At 25.8% G+C, this 13,390-nt stretch overlaps 1 protein-coding gene across 1 annotated transcript; it reads right to left on the reverse strand.

The window, feature by feature from the left end:
* Positions 1 to 11,503: 11,503 nt before the first annotated feature.
* On the reverse strand, positions 11,504 to 13,034 carry LOC105640900 (uncharacterized). Its single transcript, XM_012225307.4, has 2 exons — positions 12,871 to 13,034; positions 11,504 to 12,394 (listed from the first exon to the last, which is right to left on the reverse strand). The coding sequence occupies exons 1-2, from the start codon at positions 12,883 to 12,885 to the stop codon at positions 11,894 to 11,896; spliced, it is 516 nt and encodes a 171-aa protein (XP_012080697.2). The 5' UTR covers positions 12,886 to 13,034; the 3' UTR covers positions 11,504 to 11,893.
* Between the last annotated feature and the right edge of the window lie 356 nt (positions 13,035 to 13,390).

Consider the following 13,390-nt stretch of genomic DNA (forward strand, 5'->3'; position numbering starts at 1 on the left):
TTAGAGTATTCATAAAATAGAAAAAATAATATTTTTATGAAACAATAAAAAAATAATTAAATAATTAAATAATTTGTTAAGGAAATATATAACATATTTATAATAATAAAATATTGTTATAAGACAACCAAATTTTAATGAAAATAAATTACTTATCAATCAATTTAAATATTCTTACAACAATTTAAATTTAAATAACTTAATTTTTTTGTATATAATATAATAACATAAATTATCTATATTACTAAAATATGAGAAAAATAAATAATAGCTATTATAATAATTAATATACTAATCATTATTTTACAGCATCACTTATAATTTTGATATTCTTTTTTTTTTTTTTAACTTTTTGTAAGGACTATGAGCATATAACCAACTAGGTGCGGTCTGGTTGATCTTTCTATTTATGTAAGGAGTAAAAAGTCTTAGGTTCGAGACCTCTTGATCACAAGAGTTTTTACTAATTTGATAAGTAAGAAGGAGGAATGCTCTAATCTGTAGCCCGCAATGTTCTTTCAGTCCATATGGCTTTCCAAAAAATCCAAAAAAAAAAAAAAAAAAAACTCGATGAGCATATAATTATTTTTATAATTATTTTTTCTGAAAAAAATTATTTCAATATATTATATGGTTTGCTAATATAACATGTTATCTCATAAATTTATATTTTATACATATTGCTATTGAGTTTTATTTTCTATTTTTATCAAATAATAAAACTTGTAATATATTCCTTAATAAATAATAATAAATTACGTTTATTTTTTTAGAATATTTACTTATAAAAAATAATTATAACCAATCAAATTAAAGATTTATTAAAAATATTAACTAATCATATTATATTCTCATTCAATGTTCTAAGAACTGGACCCGTCATTGAACTGGTGAAAACAAGGGTCACTGACTGGAAGGTTCAACCAAGCTCAATATAGTTCGACCAAATTTTTTATATATAACTTTTAAATATATTTTGTAAATACAATTAAAAATATAGAATTTATAATTTTCAGTATACATTACTAAATAATCAATTAGCAAATTTGTTAATAATAATAATAATAATAATAATAATAAAATCATGAGAATAAGAATAAAATAATAAAAAATTAAATAAAAATTATGTAAACATACTTTCTGAAAATATTAAATTCACAGATTAAGACCAAAATAAAGTTATAATAATAACCTATTTATAATTGATAAATTAAGTCAAACTAATGTTAGAACCCACACAATACGCGAAACAATATTAAAAAATGAAATAATTTTTATAACATCGTTTGAAAAATAGTAAAATTATATAATAATATCATAAATTGTATCTCATTAAGATATGCTGAGAAATTGCAATACTAAGATATGTCTTCTTAAGTATCCTACGAAGTCTCTCATAAAGTATGTAATAGCAAAATTTATGCATAGTATGACCTACATCAAAGAATGCATACACGTTATTAATGTAGTTTTCAATAGTGGTAATAATTTTAAGAATTTAACCAATTATATTGAAATAATAAATTAAGTAAATTTATTTTATTTTATGTTGTGATTTATTATAAATAATTATTTATTTATTTGAAATATTAATGTATTACTTATTTAGTGTAGTATGTTCTAAGTGTGTGGATGTCCTACTTTTTAATAATTATTGTATCATGTACGTTCCCATATCTTATGCACTGTGTTCATGCAACCTAACTCTTGGTATCTGAGACTACTCCATACACTAAGCTAACTCCATACACTAAGTTAATTAACCAAGGTTTTTCTTTATTACCAATAAAAAATTAAATGTTTTTGTTTAATTTGTTTTTGCATTTTTTTCAAAGGAATTTTTTTTAATTTTATATTTATTTATTTGAAATTTTAATGTGTTTACTTATTTAATACAGTGTGTCCTACGCGTGTGGATGTTCTACCCTTATAAAAATTATTGTATTCCGTATATTCCTGTATCTCGTGTCCCGTGTCCGTGCAACCTAGCTCCTGGTATGTGAGATTACTCAATACATCAAACTAATCAACCAAGATTTTTTTTATTATCAATAAAAAATAATGTGTTTTTTTAATTTGTTTTTTTTTGTCATTGAAATAAGAAATTATTTTTTTATTTTATGTTTATAATTTATTATAAATAATTGTTTATTTATTTGAAATATTAATGTATTAATTATTTAGTGTATTACTTATTTAGTGTAATGTGTCTTAAGCATATGGATGTCCTACTTTTTAAAAATTATTGTATCCGTATGTTCTCGTATCTCATGTTCCGTGTTCATGCAACCTAACTCCTAGTATATGCGAATAACCATATGCCAAACTAATCAACCAAGGATTTTTTTTGTTTATTACCAACAAAAATAAAGTTTTTTTTTTAATTTTTTTTCGTCATTGAAATAAGAAATTAAGTAGTTTTTTTGTTTTATATTTATAATTTATTATAAATAATTTTATTTATTTAAAATATTAATGTATTACTTATTTAGTGTATTATATCTTAAGCGTATGGATGTCTTACTTTTTAAAAGAATTATCGTATCGCATACGTTCCTTTATCTCATGTTCGGTTTCCATACAACCTAACTCTTGATATATGATACTACTCTATACACCAAGCTAATTAACCAAGATTTTTTTTATTACCAATAAAAAATGAGGTGTTTTTTTTTTTTTAATTTTTTGTGTCATTGAAATAAGAAATTAATTTTTTCATTTTATGTTTATAATTTATTATAAATAATTATTTATTTATTTGAAATATTATGTATTGCTTATTTAGTATAATGTACCCCAAATGTGTGGATGTCATACTTTTAAAAATTGTAGTATCCATACATTTCCATATCTCCTGTGCTGTGTTCATGCAACTTAACTCCTAGTATATGAGACTACTCCATACACCAACCTAATCAACTAAAAGTTTTTTTTTATTACCAATAAAAATGAAGTGTTTTTTTTAATTTGTTTTTATGTCATTGAAATTAAGTTTTTTTATTTTATGTATAATTTATTATAAATGATTGTTTATTTATTTAAAATATTAATGTATTATTTATTTAGTATATTGTGTTCTAAGCGTGTAGATCTCTTATCTTTTTTTTAAAAATTGATGTATCTCGTAAGTTACAATTTATATTTTTTAAATTGCTTATATATTATTTATTTAATAATAATATATTGTTTATTCACACTTTTTTAAGCATGTGGATTGCTTATTAATTATTTTGTAAGGAGAAATGAACTTATATTAATATGTTAAATGCTAGAGATAATTTGTTTTTATAAATATTATCTTGATAAGGGGATTATCTGAAAATATAAAACAACTGATCTTCTTACACAATTGTGTTAGAATTCTAACATCTGTCATTTTCTAATCCAAAATATTGTCAAATGGCAAATTGTATTAGAATTCTAATATACGTTATTGTATAATCCAAAATAATGTCAAGTAGCAAATTATGCTGCTTACATTTAGCTTTCATATAAAGCAAACTACCCTACTTTTATATATTATATAGATGATAAGTATAACTCAAATTACATAATTATTTTTAAAACTCATCAAAGTAAATATAAAATGAAATCTAAATTAAAATTATATAAGTTCAATATACAATATATTTAAGTGTGATTCAAAATTAAAGAACTAATTTAAAAAAAAAAAAAGATTTATATATTATGGAAAGGGTTTCTCGGGACAAGTGCCTCCATTGGCCTCATTTCAGTCCTTTCAAGCCTATTAATGAATATGCACAAGAATATTAAAATGTCTTCTAGCATTTATCTAATGCTCTAATCTTCTTATTTCTCATGTGCATCCTATTCACTTGCAAAGTTAGCCCTCTCTTTAGATGTGGAGGAGCAATTTGGGATAAAGGAGGAATATCCATCTATCTTGTCTCTTGACAATTAGTCTTTTAAAGAAAAACAAAAAGCCTATCAATAAATAGATACAGATGAATTTAGTTCACCACAAACTCGGGAATATTTACTCTCTATAAAAAGAAAGAATACTGAAACATCTTTCTTTTGTTTTTTTTTTTTCCGCTTAGGCCTTATACTCAGAATATGCATACCCCACCTCCATGGATCGTCGCTTAGACTCGCTCTAACTGGAGGCTGGCAATCAGCAGAGCCGATCAGGTGAGGAAAATTAAACTTAACTTTATAACCATGCATCTTAAAAACAGCTTGGTCGTAAGTGAAGGTTGCATCCTCAATTGTTTTATAAGTCCTAAGTCATATCTCAGATTTTTTTTTTTTCGGGTCTTTAATCTCTGCAGCATACTTTCCCTCCAGCCTCCTTACTCTCCTATATTGCCATCCTCTAGAATCTAAGTTCTTCTTTCATTTTTCTTTTTTTTTTTTTAAAGAAAAAAACTGATTTATATTTGAACCGTATCAAATACTTGAACCGGTTTGCCGGTTCGAACTGGTTTTCAGCGATTTTTTATCTATTTAATTTAGCAATTTCAATATGAACCGGATTACGGTCTGATTCATGGTTAAACTGGTTGAATCGGCTAGTTCAATTCGGTTTTCAAAACTATATTCGTACCATATTTAATATATACCTTATATAATATAACCAATCAAAATTAAATTATATTTATTTTTTCAATCAATAAAATTAAAATCTTTAAAGATATTATATTATTACCATATTTAATATATGCTTTATTTAGTATATCAAATAATTTCTTAGTTTATCCGGTACAATTTAGATTTAAATAGAAAATTAATATATCAATCAAAATTAAATTACTTTTATTTTCTCAAACAATAAAATTAAAATCTTTAAAAATATTTATATTCTTACCATATTTAATATATATATTATATAATATATAATATATAATATTAATTTTCTATTTTATCCAATAGAATTTAGATTTAAATAGGAAATTCATAAATCAATCAAAATTAAATTACATTTATTTTTTCAATCAATAAATTAAAATCCCTAGAAATATTTATATTCTTACTATATTTAATACGTGTCTTATATATTATAATATAACTTCTTATTTTATCCAATAGAATTTAAATTTAAATAGAAAGTTAATATGATCAATTAAAATTAAATCTCATTTACTTTTTTAATCAATCAAATTAAAATCATTAATGATATTTTTATCAACCTATAAAATTAGTAAGGGCATTTTTGGCAATCTCATTTTTTCCTATCAAATTCCACTTTTATATATATTAAGATATATAAAGTTATTAATTGTCAAAAAATAAATGGAGTCTAAAATTTGTTATTGCTTTACACTTTACATAAGAAAGAGTGTCACTATTTAATGGATGTTTTGCTACATACTACAGGAAATTCGATAATTACCGACGGAACTTATTTCATTGATAATTAGCGATGAATTATCGACGGATTCAAATTCCATTGGCATTTAAGAGCACCAAATGCTCGTGTTTTTTGTTTTTACTAACGAATTAGAAACAGATTAAAGACGGAGTTAGCTATGGATTTTAAATTTCATAGGTAAAAAAATAGCCATATATTCATGTCTATCTTTAACAATTTACTGATGGATCACCAACTAATTACCCATAGATTAGCGATAAGATATATTCTGTCACTAATTTACAAATATTTATCAACAGATTACCAATCAATTACAGACGAAATTTAAAAAAAATAAAAACTTAGGCGGTATAAATGGATAGCAAATTGCCAAATTTATCAACAGATTTTAGAAATTAGTGACGAAAATTTCGTTGGTAAATTTTAATTTCTTTTTCTCCCTCCTTCATTTTTTTTTCATTTTTTTCTTCTTTGTCTTTGTTTCTTTCTACCTCTTCTTCTTATTTTTCATGTTCACTTTTCGTTTTTTTTTTTTTTTTCCTTCTTCTTATTCTTTTTCTACTTCTTCTTTTGTTTTTTTCTTCTTCTCCTTCATGTTCTTATTTTTCCTTCTTTCTTATACCTTTTTCCTCTTCTTCTTTTTCTAGTTTTATTTTGTTCCTCTTTCTTCTCCTTCACCTTCTTTTTTTTTTCTTTCTTCATCTTCATTTTTCTTCTTCTCCCTTATTTTATTTTTCTACTTCTCTTTCATCTTCTTTTCTCTTCATGTCCTTTTTCTTCTCCTCTTCTCTACTTTTTTTCTTTTTTTTCTTCCTTTTTTTGTGTTTATAATTAATTTTTCTTTAACTAGCTTAGTTATTAATCAAATTTAACTGTTGTAAATATTTGTAATTAATTTAATTGATTTGATTATTAATTATGAAATATTAAAAAATTCAAAATAGTATAATTTAAAATTTTTTATTTTTTAAAATACCAATGGATTAGCGACCATTTACTTATGAAAATTATCGGCAGAAAACCATATATTTTACAAATCAATTACCAACCAAATTATAAATATATCCTACCACTACATTACCAACGAAATTAATAAATTTAATGATGGAATTTCCATTGATGATTAACGATGTAATAAATTTTTGATCGGTAATATTTTACTGACAATGATTTTACCGATAGAATATTTTCCATCGGTATTTTGTCGACAAACCTAATTACCAATGGATTTTTATATTTTACCTTTGAAATTTTCATCGGTAACCGAATTTCTTATAGTGGCATAACATGTTGCTTATGGTAAATATATGATAGTTAATTGATATAATTGATTCTTTCCTTCAGAGTTATCAAGTACAAATTGATTTTCTATATTTGATTGCAACGTTTATTTATTACCTTGTAAAAAATTTAATATTCTTTAATTAGTATATTGATTTTCTATATTTGATTGCAATATTTCTCAATTACTTATATGAGAAATTTAATCATTATTCAATAAAGTTACAAATTAAAGAGGGTTGAGGTTTGAATTTGGATATAAATGATCTTTGTTTTGATTGTTAAGTCTAAGACTTTATTGTTTTGTTAGGGTAAAAAAGTGCCCTTGGTTACTTTAGAGTTTAGACACGAAATGTCTCATTTTTATTAGTAAAATTTGATACAAATAAAAATTACACAATTGAAGGTGAGATTTATGAAATTAAATTATTATATATTAAAATTTTATATGGATTTTGATTTTTTTTTAATTTTATATTGTATACATGCTAGGCATGACCACAATTCTACTTATAAGAAAAGTGGAATCAAATAGTATTACCACATTTTATATATACCTTGTAAACTATATAATATAATTTCTTATTTTATCAAAAGAATCTAGATTTAAATAGGAAATTAATATAACCAATCAAAATGAAATGACCTTTCTTCTTTCTACTAATCAAATTAAAATCCTAAATGATTTTATCAATCCATAAACTTAGAAGGGGTGTTTTTGGCTAGGAGTGGACAAACCTTGATAATTACCGATTAACCGTACCGAACCAAGGTTATTCGGTAAAATGATTCGGTAAATGATAAACGGTCGATAAATTGCTCAGAGAAAATTTAATAAATGGTAAATGGTTCGGTAAAGTATTCAAAAAATTTAAATTCTCGATTTACCGATTTACTCAAAACGTGCGTCGTTTTCTTTTTTTTTATTTAAAAAAAGTTAATTCTTATACGGTAAATTGATTACTTTGGTAAACGGTAAATTGGAATTCGATAAATAGTTAAATCGATCGATAAACTGTAAATAATCAATCAGTAAATCGGTAAATGTAAATTCGGTAAACAGTTAACCAAATCGACTGAATGTCCACCCCTATTTTTGACACTCTCAACATCCCTCCACACATTCCCCTTCATATATATATATATATATATATATATATATATATTAGATTTATAAAAATTATTTATTGCAAGGAAAAAAATAGGGTCTTAGATTTGTTATTGCTTATCACTTTGCAGAATAAAGGGTGTTACTATTTTCTGGATAGTTTGCTACATAAAGAAATAACATGTTGTTTAAGGTAAATATATGGACAATTAATTGATATAGTTTATTCTTTACTCTAAGTTACCAAGTATATGTTGATTTTTTTATATTTAATTACAACGTTTATCTACTACCTTGTAAGAAATTTAATGTTCTTCAATCAATATGTTGGTTTTCTAAATTTGGTTGTAATATTTCTCAATTACTTATGTGAGAAAAATAGAATTCTTCAATGAGGTTACAAATTAAAGAGGAGTGAGGGTGAGGATTAAAACCGAATGTAAATGATCTTTATTTTGGTTGTTAGGTCATGACTTCATCGACTTGTTAGGATATAAAAAAAAAATGCCCTCGGTAATTTTAGAGACAAAAGGTCTAATTTGATTAGTAAAATTAGTCGAAACATCGCTTCGCGCCCGGCTATTTAAATATTATTTTATTAATTATTATATTGCTTTGTTATAAACTATTATGAATTACCAAATTGTCAAGGAGAAGAATCAAAATCGTACTTGAAATAATTAATAATGGCAAATGACCATGGTTAAAATGGAACTCGAAAATTTTCATTATTTCAAATATTTAACATATTTTGCTAATAGTATAAATTTCTACTTCAATTTCTACGTAGTATATTAAAATTAAATTATTAAAAAATACAATCTGAGGATAATTATTCAATTCAAATATTTAGATAAATGAAGGAATAAATTTTAATAGATATAAGATGTAGATAGATTTGTAGTTAGATATTAACGCTAAAAAAAAAGAAATTACTAATTATCTAATTATTTTATATTAATATTAAATAAATTTCAAATAACTTAATTAAAAATATATAAATAATTCAAAAGAAAGGTTGGCAAAGGAGTCTACACCTTGCAAATATGTTATGTATGAAAAAGATACTTCAACTACGCACAAACATGGTAATTTCCAAAAAAATATAGAGCAATTATAAGGTTGTTTGACAACCTCTATCATTCGATGCAATATATAATTTTTGTAATTCAAGAATAATTCAATCAGACGAGACAACTTATATGCACAAATTTTACATGTGGATAAAATTTAGAAGTAGCTTCCTCAAGTACTATTTATTTCAATTAGAAAGAGGTGTGTGCGAGTTGTTTATTTTAAGAATAGACTGGATTGATCTAACTGCGGTTTTTTTCGTTTTAACTAGGAAAAACAAGGTGCATGATCCTACCAATTATTTATGAATAAATTAAGAAATCATCTTTAAGAACCATAGCAATTCATGATTCATGGGTAAATATACTTTGATTCTCTATGAACCAATAACGTGGGACCATTAACATGGTTAAAGCTAAACGCAGCAAGGTACTCTTTACTCTGTCAAAGATGTTTTGTATAAATTTTTTTTTTGTTAGCAAAGAAAGCTTTATTATTATTAGTACAAAAGGATTCAATGGGTAGGAAAAGAACTCCACAACACCAGGTAGCATCTACACGCAAGCCAATAGGCTTTCCCCTTTACACCCACAAATCCTATCCTGGGGATGCATATTAAAAAACCAACTTTAGTGTAAAATTGAAAAATACAGTAGACCACCAAAACAAAGAAAGCTTTTGGCATTCAATTTATATTACCTAATGGTAAAAGCAACAACTATTAGGATAACCCTCATGAAGAAGTTGGACAAATTCACCCTCTGATTTAAAATGAACAACCTTTGATGGCCCAAGGTCTTTTGGATACCCAATGTAATACCCTGCATTTCATATTAGACAGACCATGAAATAAGAATGCGCTTTCAGTGCTTGAAATGCATTACATGGATAAATAAAAATGCATTACATAGATAAAGAAGGTGAGATCAGCTGCCGTCATGAAGATATTTTATGCAAACAATTTGCATAAGCAAAAAATGAAAGGTAAAATAGCAATTATTTGCAAGTGCTGCGTAGGTGGCCGATCATTTTATCAAAAAAAATTTTGCTCCTCCATTTGATTTACGAATGCAACAAATCCACCTTTATTTGTTTCACGAATGCAATAAATCCACCTTTATACCTGCAAGATGTAAATTTTGTATGTGTCATTAAATCCCTTTGAAGCATTTTTATCGAAGATTTAAAAGGCATTTCTACTTCTCCAACCCAAGAAGCCTGCCTAGTTTATCATATAAATAAGTTGGATTAGGAAAAAAAGAATTTGTGTTGTGTTCAAGTTAATATTTGTGTGATCAATGTTTATTTCAATGAAAATTAAATTTTAAAAATTTTAAAAGTTAACTTTTATAAAAACATACATCTAATCGACTTGTAAAAAGATAAAAAGAAAATTTTAAAAATTTATAAAAAAAAATAAGTGTCATAGATAATATTCTCTTTTAAATTTTAAATTTTTATTAGTTGGATTAGGTTTCAAAAACTTATAAATATCCATATTTAATACTAAATATTAAATTGAAAAATTATTTGAGTTGACCAATAAAAATATAAAAAAATAAGAAAAAACTTTAAATTTTCTAAAAAAAAAAGAAAAATAGAATGGTACATAAAGAGAATGTCTTAAATCTCCTCTTTGATAGAAGTAGACGTAGAAAATTATATATGTGAAGGCTAAATTTTAAAAAATTTAATGATTATATATTAAATTTTATATTGATTTTAATTTTCTTTTTTAAACTTCATATTGTGTACATGTTATGCATGATCATAGTTCTAAAACTGTCAGTTTCAGTTTCAAAACCACCGGCTCCAATTAAAATTAGAAAGGTAGAACCAAATAATATTACCATATTTAATATATATATGATATACAATATAATTGCTTATTTTTCCAATAAAATTTAGATTTAAATAGAAAATTAATAAGACTAAACCTTTATGTTTTCAACCAATCAAATTAAAATTTATAATGATATTTTTGTCGATCTACAAAAATTTAGTAAAAATGTTTTAGACAATCCCTGCTCATTCTCACTTTTATAAATTACAAAAATATTCTTGGTGAGATGTTGTGTAGATTTATTTATTTTTAGTGGAATAAAGGAGCAACACAAAGACTATCTTAGAACGCTAATACCACAAGCATCAACCCAAAGAATTAAATCTAAAAACACCGAGCAAGAGTCCCAAATAAATAAAGAGGAAGGGATAGAATGACCCAATCTAGCGAAATGATCAGCTCCTGTGGAACGAATCTCTACTCTACGAGATGATCATATTTATAGGAGGCTCAAGCTAACGAATGAATTCTAGACTTGCTACTCATTGAATTTGCCAATTTTAGACTCTCACTAAGGTATGTGGTTATCACTTGCTCTTATGGTTAATGCTCAAAGGAGGATATTGTTGTTAGATCATTTGGCATTGAAATTGAATTTTTTTTTCTTTTTTTTTTTTTTTAAAAAGTATAGTTTGTTTTTTGGTTTATGGTTAGGATTGTCTTAATTTATACCTCGAGATTAAATTTTTTTTTTTTTTTCATCAATAATTTGAAAGAATGCACTTCTCCATCAAATGTTATTTTTCGAGCATTACTCAAACAACATTGAATTTTGATCGATGAAAAAAATTCTTAATACTAATGAAAATTTTAACCATTAAATATTAAAAGAAAAATTCCAAATTTTCTTCATAGAAACTAAATATTAAAACAAAGTTGAAACTGGACACAATTATTATTAAAGAAAAGTACCAAGATACACTACTATTTTATTCTTCTTAATACTATTGTTACAAGCATCTTTATAACATATAAAATTCATGAACTTGCAGATTGGAACCAACAGGCACACCTCCCCACTATAGACCCAACCCAAAAACATCTCCATGTTGAGTCTACCAATGCATGTCTGCCATGTGGTGAGTTCCCATTGGTCCAATCCAAGTAGGACCCATTAATCTAACATAACTCTCTTAAATCTCTTATTTAACCCAATAAAAAAAAAAAGCTAATTAAAGAAAGATAGAAAATTCAAGAAACATTCAAGTTGGCATACAGCCAGAAACAAACAGCCTCTACACAGCACAAGTACCCATTACTCAGCTTTCGCTTCACCTTCTTCCTTAGGAGCTTCAACGGCAGCTTCCGGTGCCGGTTCTGGCGCCGGAGTTGTTGTCTCAGTACTCTCAGTGGTCTCTTTAGTAGTCTCCTCAGCAACAGTCTCCTCAGTTACTGTTTCTTTTGGGGATTCCTTTTCTTCTTTTTCTGGTTCTGTTTCCTTAGGAGTTTCTTCTTTTTCTGGTTCTGTTTCCTTAGGAGTTTCTTCTTCAGTTTTCTCCGATGGGGGCTCTTCTGTTACAGTTTTGGTCTCATCTTCTACTACTTCTTTAGTTTCCACCACTACTTCAGTTGCAACTTCTGGTTCTGGTTCTACAGCTTCTTCTTTAGTTCCTGCAACTTCTTCTTGTTCTTCCTTCTTTTCTCCTGTGTCTGGTTTTTCATCAGTAACTGACTGATCTGTTACTTGAGTGACAGTCTCTGAAGCCTTCACTTCTTCTGCTTTTTCCTCTGAAAGTGCAGTTTGTGCCGATACTACCTGAAAAAGTTTCTCACAGTTAATATGTATGAAAAAAGATTTATTTTGATTAAAAATTAATAAATCTTGAATTAAATCTGCTAAATTTAAGTAGATTCATAACCAAAAAAGACTTATTTTTCAATTGTTAATTAGAGGAGTCAAAGAAATGTGTACGATCCAAGATCGAATATCGCAAAATCGATTTGTAAAAGTTACAGCTTTGGTCGCTAGAAAATCATCCATATGACATTAGTTAAAAAAACTGAAAATTTTTACTGTGATATATAAATCTTGCTAGTTGTTGATCTACTAAATCCAATAAATTCATGTACAAAAATGGCTGACAATAAGTTCTTTTCCAAATTTGATCATATATATATATATATATAGTGAAAGAACAAATCAAGTGAAAGAAAAAGTAATTTTTGGTGATTAAATCAAGAACCACCATGGAAATTAGACTGATGAACAGGAAATCAAAGAATTGCTATTACCTCAACAGTAGCCATTTGAATCCAAGGAGAAAAGTACCTAATAAGAACCAAAAAATAAAATTGAGAAGCAAACAATAAGAAAGAACTAAGAAAGTAGCAAACCAAGAGAGAGAGAGAGAGAGAGAGAGAAATAGGCTTTGAGTGATTGGTGAAGAGAAGAGTGAGTGTGAGTGGCTTTATATAGAGATGTGTAGCCATGGAGGGGCCATAAAATTTTATGGGAAAGAAAAAGAGAGAGGAATCTTGGGATTTGACACCTCACTCACTCAATTAAACATATCAAATGGAAAAGTAATTGATATTAATGTTAAATCAAGTAATTGTAGTAAGTTTTTTCTTTTTCTCGTGGCAGCAGTGGATCTGAAATGGTATTTAAGTAAAATTTTTAAAATTTTTAAATTTATATATAAAATTCGTCTGAAAATATAATTTATTTTTATTGATTTCACGCCTCAATCGGTCGAAAGTCTTTTTTTTTTTTTTAAATAATAATAATAATAATAATAATTTGTCCAACTTG

This window comes from Jatropha curcas, chromosome 3, assembly GCF_041381405.1.
Source record: "Jatropha curcas cultivar XTBG-Jc1 chromosome 3, XTBG_Jcur_1.0, whole genome shotgun sequence".
In the NCBI taxonomy this organism is placed as follows: Eukaryota; Viridiplantae; Streptophyta; class Magnoliopsida; order Malpighiales; family Euphorbiaceae; genus Jatropha; species Jatropha curcas.